The sequence below is a fragment of the Spermophilus citellus genome (genome assembly GCF_964194105.1).
Source record: "Spermophilus citellus genome assembly, chromosome: 14".
Taxonomy (NCBI): domain Eukaryota; kingdom Metazoa; phylum Chordata; class Mammalia; order Rodentia; family Sciuridae; genus Spermophilus; species Spermophilus citellus.
Window position 1 is genome coordinate 105,143,275 of NC_138194.1, and position 18,189 is coordinate 105,161,463.

Here is an 18,189-nt window from a genome sequence, read left to right on the forward strand (position 1 = left end):
ACCCACTGGGCCTGGGAAAGGGTAAATGATTTTGGTGGAGATGCTGGGGATGAGCCTGGGAAAGGACCAAAGTTTGCTCAGGGCCCATTATTACTGGGAAAGGATGTATTGGGAGAGGTTTAATATGTGGCTAATATTTGTGTGTGTTAGTGTGTGTGTGTAACAGGAATTGTGTGTGTGTGTGTGTATCAGGATTTGAACTTTCCCCTTCCTCCTCTGAGTCACACTGCCCCTCCTTTTTTTTTTTTTTTTTTTTTTTTGAGGGGGGAGCACTATCTTGTTGGAATATTATTTTCCATAATCCTTCAAAAACCACAAAATAATTGCCTATGAGATGGTATTTTAAAAACTAATCAGAGTTCCCAAAGCCGATGTCTAGCTGTGTTTGTCCAGGATTTGTTTGAAGTCAGGCTATGGAGGAAAGCACTGAAAGGACAGTTTATTGTGTTAAGGTGGACGACAGAAGAACCAAGTGAAAAGGGAAAATCAGACTGCTTTACAGAAAATCTGATCACACATGTGTGTGACAAAAAGCGTGTCTAGCTCGCTGTGGAGCCTACATCCTAGTCCTGCTACCCCGGACGCTGGGGCAGGATCACAAATTCCAGGCCAGCCTTAGCAACTCTGTAAGACCTGCCTCGGGCTGCGGTGCAGCTCACGGGACAGCACTTGCCTAGCACGCGGTCGATCCCGACGAGGTTCGGGTGGGGAAATGGGAATCTAGCTCAGGTGGAGCCTCCCCAGGTTCAACCCCTGGGGGAAAAAAATGAATAAAACACTAAGAGAACGGAAAAATGTCCCAGCTGGAATGAACGCCTGCACTGCGGCCCCGCAAGCACCCGACCCACAAAAGCACCGCCCCGGCCCACGGGCGAACCGGGAAGCCGGCTCCAGAGGCCAGCCGGCCAAGGGCAGAGCCGGGGCGCACCGGAGAGCTCCGCCCTCCCCCGGCCGGAGAGGGGAAAGCAGGGTCGCGGGAGCCTTCGTTGCCTAGGCCGAAAGGAAGCCAAAACTTCCGGAAGTCGTAGTCCCTAGGCCCGGAAGGAGGCCGGACAGCCGGGAGTCCTAGTCCCCAGGCCCGGAAGGAGACCGGGCCCGGAAGCAGTCCGTAGTCCCCGGGCCCGGAAGGGGGTCGGACCGCCGGAAACTGAGTCTGCCAAGCCCGGGTCTCCGGGTGCAGTATTCTCCACGAGACAGAGAGCTGGGCCGGTGACATGGCGGGGCTGGAGCTCCTGTCTGACCAGGGTTACCGGGTGGACGGTCGTCGCGCCGGGGAGCTGCGCAAGATCCAGGCGCGCATGGGCGTGTTTGCGCAGGCCGACGGCTCGGCCTACATCGAGCAGGGCAACACCAAGGCGCTGGCAGTGGTCTACGGGCCGCACGAGGCGAGTGGGCCGCGCGGGATCGGCGGGGTCGCGGTCGCGCCTCCCGTTTACGCAACGAATGCTCGAAGCCGCATATCGGCTGAGTAAATGCCCAAGTTCTTAAGGTGCATCTCTGGGTATGTCCTTCTCTCTCCTGCGCGCTGCTCTCCCCTGTCGGGTTCCTCATCGTGCCAGGCTCTCGCCCATTCGGTCACTTCCCCGCTGTTCTCCTCCGTCATGTTTGGGATGCTGCCGCTCCAGGCCACAACACGCTCTGTTGCCTTTGTGTCTACCACCCGAACGTCAGCTCTACTTAATCTTACTCGTTTGTCTTCTGTTAGACCAGGACGCAAGAAAAGACCACTGACTCCAATTAAAATCAGATTAAAGCAAGCTTATTATTTCGACCAGCCCGGCTGCCTTTCCCTCCCAAAACGGCGGGAACAAGACAGCAACCCCACCTTTCCTACAGCCCAGCAAGTTACACAAAAGGGGGGTTACAGATAACAGAACTCTGACAAGCATCACACTAATGGTAGTTTACTTTTTTTTTTTTTTTTTTGCTGGCCCCAACATCAGAATTTATGAGGACCATTAGAGCCTCAGAGAGGGTCGTTGTCTGGCCAGGGAAGGCTAATATTTATGAGGTGTCACTAAAGTTTCAGAGAGGGCTGCTATCTGGTCAGAGAGCCAGGCATGGGTGAGTTCAAGGCACAGGCAGGCATTCCAAGCAGGTTCAGAATTTGCAGTAATTTATAGTAAAGCCGAAATTAGCTTTTCATGGTTTTGTGGCAAGATGGCTCCCAATTTTGATAAAAGATCAGGTTGGGTCTAACACTTCCCACGGGAACATAAACTCTCTGAGAGCAGCGACTTTAAATAAATAAAACTCTGATTTTATTGCTTCATTCTACGCTATAACAGTGCCTCCCCAACGCAGAGATGATTTTTAATTGCTTAGCAAATTAATGTGGGAGCCCAATTTTCTAGGTGAAAGAAGCCAGGATGAAGGCAATGGGTAGAAACAAACATGGCACTTCTGCAAAGCCGAAAGAATGACGGTGGAGGGAGAGGAGATAATTCCAAATAACGGTTTCCAGGGAGGTGAGGACTTAGGGCTTTGTAGACTGGGGAAAGGATTTGGGATTTTATTTCCTGCATAACAGAAGCCTTTGGTAGGTAAGTAGAATGTGAGTGTGTGGTGAGACAGAATCGGCTTGATGTTTTTAAACATACTGTGGCCACCACTTGGAGGAGTTGGAAGGAAATGAAGTGAGGCATGCACGCCAGAGGTGATGATGGCCTAGACTGACAAATGGATCTCCCTTGAATTTTTGGAGATAAGGTTGCTGCCACTCTCTTGAGAAGGAGGTTGAAAGGACTAGGGAATGTGAGCTGGGAGGGTAGGCTTGACTTATGCATCCTTTCTCTTCTAGATCCGGGGTTCCAGGTCTCGAGCCCTGCCTGACCGGGCTCTGGTGAACTGTCAATATAGTTCAGCAACCTTCAGCACAGGTGAACGCAAGCGGAGGCCACATGGAGACCGTAAGTCCTGTGAAATGGGCCTACAGCTGCGCCAGACTTTTGAGGCAGCCATTCTTACTCAGCTGCACCCACGATCCCAGATTGACATCTATGTGCAGGTAAGCTGGCTGCAGTTTTCAACCCACTGAGGGAAGGGAACTGGAGGGTGGGATGGCAGTTTAATGAACTGATAACAGCGTGGGGGGGTCCTTACAGGTGCTGCAGGCTGATGGTGGAACCTACGCAGCTTGTGTGAATGCCGCCACGCTGGCAGTGTTGGATGCTGGGATACCCATGCGGGACTTTGTGTGTGCATGTTCAGCTGGTTTTGTGGAAGGCACAGCCCTGGCAGACCTCAGCCATGTGGAGGAAGCAGCTGGTGGTCCCCAACTAGCCCTGGCTCTGCTGCCAGCCTCAGGCCAGATCGCGCTGCTTGAAATGGATGCCCGGCTGCATGAGGATCACTTGGAGCAGGTGCTTGAGGCCGCTGTCCAAGCAGCTAGAGATGTGCACACCTTGTTGGACCATGTGGTACGGCAGCATGTGCGTGAGGCATCTATCTTGCTGGGGGACTGAACACCCAGCCATTTTTGTCCAGAATAAAGTCCTGCTCCTCTGCTCATCACTCTTTGCTATATAGCACTTGCAAACAGTTTGGCTCTGGGGAATGACTGGGGAGCCAACTCCACACATGAACTATATCTCTTGTGGCCTCAGGACTCAAACCTCCAGAAGGATAGAGAGGGTGGTGTGGGGGTATCTGGGTGGAGAAAGCAGCCTGTTGGTGAGAGGTGAGAAAAATCAAGCCTCAGACCAAGGAGTTTGCCATCCTCAGTCCAGTCCCTCCAGAACCTGAGTACAAGGATTAAAAGAAACCTTGACTGGCTATAGGTAGGGCTGATGCCTCCCCCTAGGAGCACCTTGGGCCTTTTCCTACGGCTTACCTTGGGCTCTAAACTACAATAGACTCCTCTGCTCACTTGGTCTTTTCTCCTTAGTTTCGACATTTTCCCCGGCCTAAAATTGTACCCCCTTCAGCAAGCTCCCCTTCATCCACCGCCTGCGATGGCCACCAACTCTCCTACCATGCCAGGGACTTTCTGGTCTGGACAAAACAGTACACTCCTTACAGCTACTCCATATACACAGGCCTGTCTTATTAGATTTGCATCTTCCCTGTGGGTCTTATATCTACCCATGAAGACCTTAATTCAGAACCCAAGTGACACCACTGTGATTTCATTTTCAGTGACTGACATCCATAAGAATGATTCTTAAACGCCTGAACCTCAGTCCACACTGTAGTCATTCACAGCCTCTCTGGCAGGCGTGGTGCTCTGAGCACCTTCCCTGACAATTGTCTCCGACTTCTGTGAGCCTTCCAACGGGAGCTTTATCAGTGTTCCCGATACCCTGGTGTCGGCATTGTCTCTGAGACGAGATGGCACAGGTTCCGGCTCCTGCTGGTACTGCGCAGGGTCGGTCCAGCCCTTCCGGATGCCGATCCCGGAGACCAGACTCCAGTCGCACAGGTTCCGGCTCCCTGCAACCCTAGGGCCTCCAGCAGCCGAGCTGGAGAAAGGTTGTGCTTTGCGCACGCGCAGCGGCGCGAATTTCAGTGGGACCGGAAGTGCGGCTGGGTTTGGGTTCGGGTTCGGGGTCTGACAGGAGCGACTCGCGCTCCGCGGCTGGAGCTGGCTGCAAGAGCAGGGTCCCGCGTCCCCCTCCCGCCATGGGCCTCCTGTCGGACCCCGTGCGCCGGCGCGCGCTCGCCCGTCTCGTGCTGCGCCTCAACGCGCCGCTCTGGTGAGGGTGGACTGGGCTGGGGTCCCTGCGCTGCTCGCGCCCGTCTCCTTCGGTCCACGTCCCGCGGGGGATGCGGGGACCCGGAGTCTAGGTGTCCAGGCCCCTCCCACCTGCCCGTTGGATCCCTGGTTTGGAGCTGGTGGCCACAGTCGCGTCCCAGATCACGCTAACTCTCCGGCTGCTCCCTCTGACCCCTCGCAGCGTGCTGAGCTACGTGGCGGGCATCGCCTGGTTCTTGGCTCTGGCCTTCCCGCCGTTGACCCAGCGTACTTACATGTCGGAGAACGCCATGGGATCCACCATGGTGGAGGAGCAGTTTGTGGGCGGAGACCGTGCCCGGGGCTTTGCCCGCGATTTCGCTGCCCACCGCAGGAAGTCGGGGTGAGCCGCAGAGCAGCGGGTTTGGGAAAAGTAGTGGTGGCCAAGGCCAGGGAGCTCCGTTCAGAGGCTGTCTTTGTGTCTCCAGGGCTCTGCCAGTGGCCTGGCTGCAGCGGACGATGCGTACAGTAGGGCTGGAGGTCTACACGCAGAGTTTCTCTCGGAAACTGCCCTTCCCGGATGAGACCCACGAGCGCTATGTATTGAGGAAGGGTGGGGGTGAGGGGGTGAGGGTGCTTGGGATAGAAAAGCGCTTTGAAGGGGTCACCTGGGGCCAAGAATCCTGGGAGGGATGATTTGGGGCCAGGGAAATCCCTGCTGTGCAGATTGTAGGGCCAAGGAAAGGTGGTGGTGGAGGCTTTGACTTTCTACACTAGGGTTGCTCTGAGGCTCCTTCACCAATGCATTGTACAGATGGTATCAGGCACCAACGTGTATGGCATCCTGCGGGCCCCACGTGCTGCCAGCACCGAGTCTCTGGTGCTCACTGTACCCTGTAACTCTGACTCCACCAATAGCCAGGCTGTTGGACTGCTGCTGGCACTTGCTGCCCATTTCCGAGGTGAGAATCCAGGGCTGCTGCCCAGGGAGGGTTTGGCCAGTGCTTCAGTCCTGCTTACCTTATGTCTGACCTCCAGGGCAGATTTACTGGGCCAAAGATATCATCTTTCTGGTGACAGAACATGATCTTCTGGGCACTGAGGCTTGGCTTGAAGCCTACCACGACGTTAATGTAACTGGTAGGTGCTCTTGTCTTCTCCTGGTCTCTCTCGGGGTCAACTGTTCTCACCAGTGTCTCCTCTGGTGTTTATTTGCTTGCCCCTACAGGCATGCAGTCATCCCCGTTGCAGGGCCGGGCTGGAGCCATTCAGGCAGCTGTGGCCCTGGAGTTGAGCAGTGATGTGGTTACCAGCCTTGATGTGACTGTGGAGGGTCTCAATGGACAGCTGCCCAACCTTGACCTGCTCAACCTTTTCCAGACCTTCTGCCAGAAAGGGGGGCTGCTATGCACACTTCAGGGCAAGGTTTGACCACCTGCTGAGGTATAGGGTCTTTGGTGAGGGGTTTATCTAGTCCTATTCCCATCCCTCCTCTGCCCTCTCACCATCCCTCCAAAGCTTCAGCTCCAGGATTGGACAACGCTGGATGGGCCATTGCAGGGCCTGCAGACACTGCTGCTGATGGTTCTGCGGCAGGCCTCTGGCCGCCCCCATGGCCCTCATGGCCTCTTTCTGCGGTACCGGGTAGAGGCCTTGACCCTTCGGGGCATCAATAGCTTCCGGCAGTACAAGTATGACTTGGTGGCTGTTGGCAAGTAAGTAGCCTCTGATTCCCTCTTTGGGTTCTCAGGGAAGCATCCAACTGGTGCACGGAGGGAATGACTGACTTTGTCCTGCTATGCACCTGACAGGGCTCTGGAGGGCATGTTCCGAAAGCTCAACCACCTGCTGGAGCGCCTACACCAGTCATTCTTCTTCTACCTGCTTCCTGCTCTATCTCGCTTTGTCTCCATTGGTCTCTACATGCCTGCTGCTGGCTTCTTGCTCCTGGTCCTTGGTCTCAAGATATCCTCTGTCTCCCAGCTATTCACTCATGGACAGCCTTGGAGCCCCTCAACTCTGCATCATCCTACTCTGGGATTGGGGTGGGAAAGTCCTGGGTTCCCCACCTGGCAGATCTGATCACACTGTCATTGAGGTCCTTGACTTGGGCCATGCTCTGGAGCTGTGGATGCAGCTGCATGAAGCTGGAGTGGGCTCTGAAGAGGCTGGAGGTGCTCCTGGACCGAGTACCCCACTTCCCCCAGCACAGGTGATGGTGCCCCTATCTGCTGTTGGGTGGGCTTCCACGATCCTGAGCAGTGTCTTCTACTGCCACTCAACCTCAGCTGGAATAGTGCTTTTCTGGCCCCAGGGCCTATCTCAAGGTGCCCGTATACTATACCCTGCAGGGTGTGGGGCTGGCCTCGCTTGTAGCACCCCTGCTGATCTCTCAGGCCATGGGCCTGGCCCTCTACATCCTGCCTGTGTTGGGTCAACATGTGGCCACCCAACACTTCCCAGTGGCTGAGGCTGAGGCCGTGGTGCTGACACTACTGGCAATTTATGCAGCTGGCCTGGCTCTTCCTCACAACACCCACCGGTGAGTGACTAGGCTTGGGCAGGTGGCACAGGGCCCCCCTGGACATGTAGGCAGTTCTTGGGCTTCCTCTGAGCCTTTTGCCTTTTAGGGTAATGAGCACACAGGCCTCAGACAGGGGATGGATGGCACTGAAACTGGTGGCTCTGATCTACCTAGCACTACAGCTAGGTTGCATCACCCTCACCAACTTCTCCCTGGGTTTCCTGCTAGCTGCCACCATGGTACCTGCTGCTGCACTTACCAGACCCTATGGGCCTCGGTATGTACTCATCAGCCCCCACCTCCCCCAGTGCCTGTGCCCTTCACCCAGAGTCCTTTGTCATTCTGTTCTCTGTCCCCACCATCTGTGGAACATACCCTGACGATGCCTCTCCCACTCAGGCCACTCTATGCTGCCCTACTGGTGCTGACAAGCCCAGCAGCCATGCTCCTGGGCAGCCTGTTCCTGTGGCGGGAGCTACAGGAGGCACCGCTGTCACTTGCTGAGGGGTGGCAGCTTTTCCTCGTGGCACTGGCCCAGGGCGTGCTGGAGCACCACACCTATGGTGCCTTGCTCTTCCCACTGCTCTCCTTGGGCCTGTACCCTTGTTGGCTGCTCTTCTGGAATGTGCTCTTCTGGAAGTGAGGTCTGCTACCTGGGCACAAAGGCTGGGGCAGGGCTCTCCAAGCCCGCACCATTTTTTCTCCTCCCTGGGAAATAAACAAGTGTCTGTTTCAGCTGTTGTTTGGGCTTCTGGCCCATTGGCCTTGTGGGGAACCCATTCTCACACACCTGGGCCCCGGGAAGATACGTCCAGCCCATTGTGCTCTGTGAATCAACAGTCACTGCAGGGCCAGGAACAAAGCTGGGATGAGGAAATTCTTGGGAGCCTGATGGGAGCAGGAGCACCCAGAGGCCACACCATGCCATCTTCAATGCTGGGGCTAAGTGGGCAAAGGGGTTGGAGCCCTACAGAGGAGACTCAGGGTTCAGGCCATGTGTCCAACCAAGGCCAGAGCACATGGGCTTTATATGAACAATGTTGAAGCAACCTAAGTAAAGTGCCTACCAGGAGCAGGGCAGCAGCATAGTTTGGCAGAAGCAATCTTTGAAGCCCAACCAGTACCCAGGAGCAACAGGCTATGGGGGATGGGGCCCCAAAGTGGGAAGGCCCTGTCAGGCACACAGAGAAGCAGATTATTGTACTAAGACCCTAAAAGGAACTTCAGAGTCCATCCTGGAGGAAAAGAGTGTGGCCCTTTGGTGAACTCAGGGCCATGTGATGCTGAGGCTGGAGAAATGTCAGGGAAAGACAAAAGTACTTGACCAGACACAGCCACATGCAGGCATCTTTAGAAAGTGGGCGTGACTACTTTGCCTAGAGAAGTGGAAGGATCCATCTAGTCAGCTCAGGGCCAACCACCCCTCAGTGTCATGTCCCTGAGCAGCATGTGATCTGGAAGATCTTGAGGGGAGCACCCTGCCTGTACCCCACCCTCAGGGTTCCTCTTCCTCTGTGGTAGGACCTAGACTTCCCTTGGGAGGCTTCTTTACCCTGGGGCTTGTTGTCTCAGCTCCACAAGTGGGAACCAGACCCTGAAGAGTTTCTCTCTGAGTCCTCCAGAGGAAGCTGCTGATCCCCTTGTTGGGTACAGGTCTATACCCTGTGTGCAATGAGGAGTGGGGGAACCCCACTGTGACGGGTGGCCTCATCACTGACTTGCGTCTTTAGCCCCTTGTTTCCAAGGCCAGAATCTCCAAAGGACTAAGGCCAGGTAGAGACCTGTGGACTCCAACCCAATCCTCTCATTTTCCTAGGAGTACCTCCCAGGGAAGCATCCTAGGCTCTCCTCTGCTACAGGGAGATTCAGTCCTTTGTGTATCTTTGTGAGCAGCTGTGCGATAGAAAATTCCCTTCCTGGTGTTTTAACAGGTCTTTGGCCTCAGTTGTTATTGACTGGGCAATGGCAGTCTCTTAAAGCATAAATGGAAATTGAACCATGACACATATAGGTGGGAAGAAAACTGAAAGATCAACCTACCTGTGCTCTGGATATATCCCAGCAGAATCATGAATTATTCCTCTATTGAGAGGGAACTCTATAATGTACTAAAAAACAAAAAGGAAAAGAAAAGGCTGGTGTTGCTTCCTCTTCAAAAAAACAGTCTGGGTGTGATGGTGCATACCTGTAATGCCAGCTACCAGTTACTAGGGGAGCAGAGCAGGAGAATCAGGAATGTGGGGCCAGTCTGGATAATAAGAAAGTGCTGGCCCTGGGCTGGGTCCTGAGCACCACATAAAAATAAGTGAAGATACTGTGTCCTAAAACTAAAAAAAGGGGGGGGGGGCTGGGGTTGTGGCTCAGGGGTAGAATGCTTGCCTTGCACGCAGGAGACCCTGGGTTCAATCATCATAAAAATAAGTGAAATGAAGGCATTGTGTCCAACTATAAGTAAAAAATAAAAAAGATATTTTAAAAATTAGGAAAAAAAGTGCTAAGGATGTAGCTCAGTTGTAGAAATACTTGCTTACAGCACAAGGCCCTGGATTCAGTTCCTAGTGCCACACACACACACACACACACACACACACAAATCTGTAGTGGAAATATAAAATGGGAGTGAAGTCTTGTGTCTTTTGGGGCTGTCACAGTACTTGTATCTCTGGTATCTCTTTTTGGCCCTCCTGATTGAAGATAGTCCCAGATCTTTAGCTAGGCATCACTGGGTTATGCTATGGATGATTGGATTCCCCTGCCCCTCCCCCAAGTACTAGAGATTGAAGCCAGGGTTGTTTTGTTTTGCTTGCAGTACTGGAAATTCAACTTGGGGCTTCACTCATGCTAGGCAAGTACTCTACCACTGAGCTACACCCAGCTCCATATATATAAGTAATATAGATAGTTTCTTTTTTTTTCCTTTTTTACCAGGGATTAAACCTAGAGCTTTGCACATGCTAGACAGGTGCTCTTTCACTGCGCTACATACCCAGACCTCCAGTGACACCTCTGAGCTACATCCTCAGCTCTTTATGTTTTATTTTGAGGCGGGGTCTTGTTAAGTTTCCCAGGCTGGCCTTGAATTTACGATTCTGCCTCATTCACCTGAGTCACTGGATCACAGATGTGCACCACCTGTAATTTATAAAGATGTGTGAGGATTCATGATTGCCAGTTGGGTGGCTTTAGAAGTGACCAGGCATGGGCCTGTGATCTCAACAACTCTGATTGATGCAGCACGATCACAGGTTTGAAGCCAGTCTAGGCAACTTAGGGAGATCCTATCTCAAAAAAGCGCTGGGATGTAGCTCAGTACTCCTGTTTTCAATCCCCCAGTACTGGGGTGGGGGTGGGGAGGTACTGAAGGGGCAAAGTTGATTGAGGGTATAATTCACTAGTAGAGTGCTTGCCTGACATGCAGGATACTGTGGGTTCAATTCCCAATATCACAAAAACAGGGTAGCCTGAAATGAGTTCCCTAGGGTCAGACGAGTATAATTACTGTCCCCATTTTGCAAGAGGATATCAAAGAGATTAAGCAACTTGGTCAAAGGCTTGCAGCAGAATGTCATTTTAGTCTTGTTACACACATCTTGGATGCATGATAATTGGGTTTTTAGTGAAAGTTTAAGAAGGTATCAGTTGAGTACTGTCTTGAAATTGATGAAATGGAAATTTAGGTTAAGGGCTGGGGATGTGGCTCAAGCGGTAGCGCGCTCGCCTGGCATGCTTGCGGCCCGGGTTTGATCCTCAGCACCACATACCAACAAAGATGTTGTGTCCGCCGAGAACTAAAAATAAATATTAAAAAAAAAATTCTCTCTCACTCTCTCCTCTCTCACTCTCTCTTTAAAAAAAAATAATGGTTTAAAAAAAAAAGAAATTTAGGTTAAGTCTAGAGCACATTATAAGTACACTCCTTTAGCCGTGTGTGTGTGTGTGTGTGTGTGTGTGTGTGTGTGTGTATGCAGAAGCACTGGAGATCGAACCAGGGTCCTGTGTTCATTAGCCAAATGCTCTATCACTGATCTAATCTCTGGCCCATCTTTGCCTTTCATTTGTTTGTTTTGGGTACCAGGGATTGAACCCAGGGGTGCTTAGACACTGAGCCACATCTCCAGCTCTTTTTTTTTTTTTTTTTTTTTTGGTGTGTGTGTGTGTGTGTGTGTGGTGCTAGGGATTGAGCCCAGGGCCTTGTGCATGCAAGGTAAGCACTTTACCAAGTGATATATATTCCCCAGCCCCCTTTTTATAGTTTATTTACACACAGGGTCTTGCTGAGTTGCTTAGGGCCTCCCTAAATTGCTGAGGCTGGCTTTGAACCTAGAAGCTTCCTCTCTCAGCCTCCTCCTGAGCTGCTGGAATTGTAGGCGTGTGCCACCTTGCCTGTTGAGAGCCACAGCCGAGTTGGGATGGCGCCTAGCATTTTGCCAGTACTTTTGAACTCTCCCTGGGATTCCTGGAGAGTTCGAGTTGGTTGGTGAAGTTCCAGTGGTGGGAGTTCCAGTTGGTGGTGTGTTCCTGGAGGAGCGGCGTGGGTGGCTTTCCGGAGAGTTCCTGGGGAGCGTGTGTGAAGTGTGCTAGTGGAGTTCAGAAATAAAGTTTGTTCCTGCTTGAGTGGCTCGTGATTTGTGCCCAGCCAGACTGCGGCACATGCCCTACTCTTTAACAATTTATGATGTGTCTATGTATGGATCTCTTTTAGTTTATACCACCTGGAGCTTGATCTTCCTGCCTGTGTAGATTCATGTTCTTCATGAAGTTTGGCAAGTTTTAGGGTATTATTTAAGTATTGTTTCTTCCCCTTTCTCTTCTCTGACTCTGGAACTATCATTTATATGTTGGTACACTTAATGTTGAGCTGCAGATCTTTGAGGCTCTGTTCATTTGTCTTGTTCATTTTTGTGTGTGTGTTTGTGGTGGGGGAGGTACTGAGGATTGAACCCTGGACCTGAAGCATGCTCGGCAAGTACTCTACCACTGAATTAATCCCTGCCCTTTTTATTTTATTTATTTATTTTTGGTGCTGGGGATTGAACCCAAGGTTGTTCACCACTGAGATACATCTTTTTTTGTTGTTGTTTTAGAGGCAGAGTCTTGATAAATTCCCCTTGAACTTATGATCCTCCTGCCTCTCTCTCCCGAGTTGCTGGGATTATAGGCATGCACTACCAAGCCTGACTTAATTAAATTTTTTGAGACAGGGTCTTACTGAGTTTCCCAGGCTGGTCTCAAACTTTTAATCCTTCTACGTAAGCCTCCTGAGTAGCTGGAATTACAGGTGTGGGCCACTGCATCTGGCTTATTAGTCCTTTTCTTTCTTTTTCTCACACTAGACAATCTCAATTTAACTAACTTCAATTTACCTTTATTCCACCTGCTTAAATCTGCTGTCGAGACCCTGAAATAAAATTTTAATTTCCATATTGTACTTTTCAACTCCAGTTTCTGACTCCCTTAGGTAATTCTGACTCTTTATTTGACACTCACTCTTTGAAAAAATTTTTTGTTGTTGTTGTTTTAGTTGTAGTTGGACACAATACCTTTATTTTACTTTTATATGGTGCTGATGATTGAACCCAACTTGCCTGTGTTGGGCGAATGCTCTACTGCTAAGCCACAACTCCAGCCCCAACACTCCCTCTTATTTTTTTTAAAATATTTTTTAGTTGTCAATGTACCTTTATTTATTTATATGTGGTGCTGAGAATTGAACACAGTGCCTCACGAATGCTAGGCAAGCGCTCCACCACTAAGCCACAACCCAGCCCAAACACTGAATATTTTAAATAACATTGTTTTGTCTGATCAAATCCATCACTGGAATAATTTTAAAAGAGGCAACAGGGAACCAGGTTTGGTGGCCCACTCCTATAATCCCAATTTGTGAGGCTGAGACAGGAGGATCTCAAGTTTGAGGCCTTAGCAACTTAGTGAAGCCCTTAATAACTTAGACTCTGTTTCAAAATAAAAAATGAAAATGTAACTCAGGGGTAAAGGGCCCCTGGTTTCAATCCCCAGTACAAAAAAAAAAAAAAAAAAAAAAGGCAGTAGGGGAGTTCCTGCAACACAGTGCAAAAACACTTTCATAGTTGGGGTCTGGTGGGATTCCAAAGAAAAAAACCCAAATGTCAGCAGTTCACAGCATTTATTAGGGGAACTTATGCACAGAAGGGGCTTGTGATAGATAGCAAGATGAAGGGTGTTCTACCCATGTGTGTTCTCAATGAGGGAGTCTAACAGGGATTTTTTTTTGGTACCAGGGATTGAACTCAGGGACACTCCATCCCTGAGCCACATCCCCAGCCCTCTCATATTTTATTTAGAGACAGGGTCTCACTGAGTTGCTTAGCACCTGGCTTTTGCTGAGGCTGGTTTGAACTCATGATCCTTCTGCCTTAGCCTCCTGAGCCACTGGGATTACAGGCATGTGCCACTGTGCCCAGCCTAACAGCGTTTAATGTGAGAGCTGAATGGATTTTGCTCAGGATTTCAGCTAATTTTTGTGAGTTTAGCAATAGCATCAATCTCCCAGTGTTTTGGAGCAACAATTTAAACACCTTTACCATCACCTGGGAATACTCTAGGCCCTGGCTTGGGTTCAGGCCTGCAGGGAAAATATGATGTCAGAGCATCAAGGTGCTCTGTATTTCTCAGCTAGGACCCAGAAAGCCAGGTGGAAGGAGGACTGTGTAAACATAATATGGCAATTCTGGAGATCAGATTTCATTCCTCTCTCTAGGTTTTGTTACTGCTGCTGTGATAGCTGTGTTTATTTTTTTAATAATTTTTTTTAGTTATATATGGACACAATATCTTTGTTTATTTATTTTTATGTGGTGCTGAGGATTGAACCCAGAGCCTCACATGTGCGAGGCAAGCGCTCTACTACTGAGCCACAACCCCAGCCCAGTAGCTGTGTTTATTTAGTGATCTTTCTGAACTAATTCTCTCAAGCCTGAGTTGTCATGTATGGCTACTAAAGTCTCTCCTTAGTGTTCAGCTAATCATTGGACAGAGAGTTCTTTAATCACCTGGAAACAATGAATTTCCCTTTCCTTCCTAAGTGGCTTTGCGATATAGCATGACTCCAGCACTCAGCAGACAGCATGCTACTCTGCCTGAGCATTTACTTTCCTCTACAAGGAGCCCCAATGTCAGCCAGATGTGAGATCTCAGGGCTTTTCAGGTTTTTCCTCAGACCCCAGCCTACTTATGTGACCTATATTCCTGGAAGTATGTTGGATTTTCTAAGCCCCTGTGAACATATCTGGACCCTTGCTTTTTCCTGTTAAGTTTTTTGTTTAATTTATTGTGAACTCCAGCTGTTATCCATCACCTTGGGTAATTGCAAAGTTACATTTGTCCACTAACAACCCCAGGAAGCTGTTTGTGCTGGGTTGGTGCTCAGTGAGCCTTGTAAGTGGGGCCTTCCAGAAATCCATCAGACAAGTAAAATAATGACAGTTCTCTGAGAATGGGGCATTCTGTTCCCTCCAGTAACAGGGATGTGAGGTCTTAGTTCCAACGTTGCCACTGTGACCACAGCTGGACCAGGAAAACTACCAAGGTAACTTTTTGTTGCTGGTCACCTATTTTCTTGAATACACACACTCTGGGATGCTGGGGGTAGGGGAGCCTTTGGTTAATTTCTAGAATTCTGAAAAAGCTGATTCAGACAGCTTATGCTAGTTTTTTGCCTTGCTTTTATACGGGGAGAAGGACAACTTCAGCTGACGATTGTTTCCCGAGGGACCCTTGGTTGTTCTGCTGGTAACTACTGCACTTGCTGGGGCACAGTAGCAGAACAAGTACAGGAGCAGCCAAGGGCGCACGCGTGGGCGTTGACCCCAGGCCTCTGCCTCGCGCTGCGCCTGCCGCTTCCAGGCGGGGGCCAGCCTGAGGCCCGCGCGGAGCTGCCTTGGCAAGCTCGGTCCTGTCTCAGGTTTGCCCAGCACAGCGGGAAAGGCAGGGTCCCCACCGCCGTCGTGCGCGACGGGAATACTCTCAAGCCCGCCGGCGTCTCCGGGTCCACGAGCTGTGGCAGCGGAAGGGGGCGGGGTCCCAGTGGAAATCCGGCGTGGTGTTGACCACGGGAAACCCCGGGGTCCGCCCAACCCCCGGTTTCCACGGCAACCAGAGGACCGCCAGGAGGTGGGGCCCAGCCCCTGACGGACAGCTCTTGGCCCCGCCCCGGCCCCGCTCTCGCGCGGTTTGAGCTCGCTTGGCGCCGCAGGGGCCGACGGGAGCGTCAGCCGCGCTGAAGGGGGCCGACATGGCGGCGGCGGCGGCGGCGGCGGCTTCGCTTCGCGGGGCGGTGATGGGCCCTCGGGGCGCGGGCCTCCCGGGCGCACATGCTCGGAGGCTGCTGGGCGGCGCACGGCCTGGGCAGCTCCCCCTGCGGACGCCTCAGGTGAGCGCTGGCCCGGGTCCTGGCCCTCGCGCGCCCCGCAGCCGGTGAAGGTCACGGCGGGGAGGCTCCGGGCGCGCGCGGCCAGCGGGGCGAGATGGGCCCGTACGCAACGTCCCCCTGGGGCCAGGTCCTTGCTGCCGGTCGGCACAGCCCGGGAGCTTTGCGCACGCTTCGGAGCAGCAGGGCGCCTCGGACCTGGCACGGGGGTGGCGGGCGGGCTCGCGAGGGTCGGGGCAGGGGTCTTCGTGCTCAGGGCGTGCCTGGGACGGCTCCCGCCGCACGCTGTCCAGACTGGGCCCGCGTCCTGAAGTAACCTCTAGCCTGACCTCGGCAGCTGCCGGTGACCTTGGTCACTACGGCCTGACCCCCGGCTCAGGATCCAAGAGCACTCCTCACCACCTCCTCAGAGTCAAATCCCGGCCCAGGGGTCGGCAGCGGAGAGGGATGCGGTGGGCAGCGCGCAGGCCATGATGCTGGTGCGCCAGTACTGGGTGGAAGAGTGGGAGAGGTGGGCGCCTAGTCAGATCCCCAGCCCGGCGGGTGGTGTCCTGGCAGGCGCTGAGCGGGGCTCTTGCAGGCAGTATCCTTGTCCTCGAAGTCTGGCCTTTCCCGCGGGCGGAAGGTGATGCTGTCAGCGCTGGGCATGCTGGCGGCGGGTAGTGCAGGGCTGGCAGTGGCTCTGCATTCTGCTGTGAATGCCAGTGACCTGGAGCTGCACCCCCCCAGCTATCCGTGGTCTCACCGTGGCCTCCTCTCTTCCTTGGACCACACCAGGTGCGCAGCTGGCCGGCTTGCTGGCCTGGGGTTTTCTGGGTGGAATGGAATCTTCAGTTCCCTTAAAACTTTCTCTCTTTTTAGCATCCGGAGGGGTTTCCAGGTATATAAGCAGGTGTGCTCTTCCTGCCACAGCATGGACTACGTGGCTTACCGCCACCTGGTGGGCGTGTGCTACACTGAGGATGAAGCTAAGGCCCTAGCTGAAGAGGTGTGGAACCTGGAGACAGAGTGTTAAGGGTTGGGGCTCCCACTGTGATGTGATGGCAGGGTTGTAATGAGGCTCTTGGTGGCAGGTGGAGGTCCAGGATGGCCCCAATGAGGATGGAGAGATGTTCATGCGGCCAGGGAAGCTGTCTGACTTCTTCCCCAAACCGTATCCCAACCCTGAGGCTGCCAGGGCTGCCAATAATGGAGCCTTGCCCCCTGACCTCAGTTATATCATTCGAGCTAGGTAAAGGGGCTGCCCACAGGGTGGAACTGGAGAGGGGAACTGACTTCTGTCAGGGACTAAGAAGCCATGAATCTGGTTCCAGGCATGGTGGTGAGGACTATGTCTTCTCCTTGCTCACGGGATACTGTGAGCCACCCACTGGCGTGTCTCTACGAGAAGGCCTCTATTTCAACCCCTACTTCCCTGGCCAGGCCATCGCCATGGCCCCTCCCATCTATACCGATGTCTTGGAGTTTGATGATGGTGAGAGTCCTTCACCGTGAACCCTTTCCCATCCCCCAGGGATGCTTGCCTTATATTTCTGGGCCTGAGAGATCCTGCCCCTTTCTTGGCTGGGGTGTTTTGTGCATGCATGAGGAGATTTTCACAGTCTTGTGGGGTTCCTGTCCCTTTGAAACCTTGGGTAGAGGTCAGTCTCTACCTCCATGGAACAGAGTGCACTGAGGGTTACCCCAGGTTGGGCATGAGCCCCAAAAGGTAATTTTCATTATGTGTCCTTGGCCCAGGTACTCCAGCTACCATGTCCCAGGTAGCTAAGGATGTGTGTACTTTCCTGCGCTGGGCATCTGAGCCAGAACATGACCATCGCAAACGCATGGGACTCAAGGTGAAGGGTTGGGCAAGGGGGCTACAGTGAGTATGGGAGAACGGTTGGGAAGGATCCTTCCTAGCCCCCTTTACTGAGCCTGTTTTGTCCCCAGATGTTGATGATGATGGGCTTGCTGCTGCCTTTGATCTACGCCATGAAGCGGCATAAGTGGTCAGTCTTGAAGAGTCGAAAGCTGGCATATAGGCCACCCAAGTGACCCTGTCCAGCATCCACTTGCCATCTTGCCTGAACAGACCCTCAAGCCCAGGAGCCATCCTAGGCCTGTTCAGGCCTTACCTGGCCCACTCGGCCCGGCCCCTCTTCATCTGGGATGAGGGAGTGGGCAAGAGACTCGGCCTTGGCTCCAGATTTCGTTTAGCCTCATCATGGGAATAAATTAAGTTTCTCAACATACACGTTTGAACTTTTATCTGACAAGAGTGTAGTCTTGCAAAGGACTCTGGGACTGAGACTCAAATACCTTCAGCGCTCCCAGGAAGTCCCAGTCCTGTCCTCATCTGGGACAGAAAGGGTACAGGCTGTGAGAGGAAGTAGTAGCACTTAGTAGGTTGTCTCCTGAACAGGGATGAAAAAGATTTGGCCAGGTTGGCTATGGCCCAGAATCTCAGAGACCTGCTGGGAGGAACTACTGAGTGTCAGGTTGTTGGTTACTTCAAGAGGGTCAGGGAGCCTTTGGCGAGGCCTGGAGTGGCGAGGCCAAGAAGAGGGGGATGGCTGACAGCCATATTGGTAAATCAGTAGACAG

At 52.5% G+C, this 18,189-nt stretch overlaps 3 protein-coding genes across 5 annotated transcripts; all 3 read left to right on the top strand.

Moving 5' to 3' along the window:
• Positions 1–1,116: 1,116 nt before the first annotated feature.
• EXOSC4 (exosome component 4) lies at positions 1,117–3,513 on the top strand. The gene is made up of 3 exons (XM_081266273.1): positions 1,117–1,385; positions 2,801–3,007; positions 3,105–3,513. Exons 1-3 carry the CDS (start codon positions 1,215–1,217, stop codon positions 3,462–3,464), a joined length of 738 nt encoding a protein of 245 aa, XP_081122399.1. The 5' UTR covers positions 1,117–1,214; the 3' UTR covers positions 3,465–3,513.
• A 926-nt stretch (positions 3,514–4,439) lies between these two features.
• GPAA1 (glycosylphosphatidylinositol anchor attachment 1) lies at positions 4,440–7,931 on the top strand. 2 transcript variants are annotated; one of them, XM_081266279.1, is made up of 12 exons: positions 4,440–4,694; positions 4,896–5,075; positions 5,161–5,272; positions 5,487–5,634; positions 5,711–5,812; positions 5,901–6,097; positions 6,191–6,387; positions 6,484–6,637; positions 6,789–6,884; positions 7,024–7,214; positions 7,303–7,473; positions 7,596–7,931. In XM_081266279.1, exons 1-12 carry the CDS (start codon positions 4,621–4,623, stop codon positions 7,837–7,839), a joined length of 1,866 nt encoding a protein of 621 aa, XP_081122405.1. In that variant the 5' UTR covers positions 4,440–4,620; the 3' UTR covers positions 7,840–7,931. The 2 variants fall into 2 exon arrangements, with proteins under 2 accessions (XP_081122405.1, XP_081122406.1); XM_081266280.1 differs by having other exon boundaries at positions 7,425–7,473.
• Positions 7,932–15,444: 7,513 nt separating this feature from the next.
• Positions 15,445–17,837, top strand: CYC1 (cytochrome c1). Of its 2 annotated transcripts, XM_081266416.1 has the most exons (8): positions 15,494–15,606; positions 15,941–16,082; positions 16,184–16,380; positions 16,465–16,591; positions 16,677–16,834; positions 16,917–17,077; positions 17,341–17,441; positions 17,536–17,837. In XM_081266416.1, the coding sequence occupies exons 2-8, from the start codon at positions 16,074–16,076 to the stop codon at positions 17,638–17,640; spliced, it is 858 nt and encodes a 285-aa protein (XP_081122542.1). In that variant the 5' UTR covers positions 15,494–15,606; positions 15,941–16,073; the 3' UTR covers positions 17,641–17,837. The 2 variants fall into 2 exon arrangements, with proteins under 2 accessions (XP_081122541.1, XP_081122542.1); XM_081266415.1 differs by lacking the exon at positions 15,941–16,082 and having other exon boundaries at positions 15,445–15,606.
• The last annotated feature ends 352 nt before the right edge of the window (positions 17,838–18,189 follow it).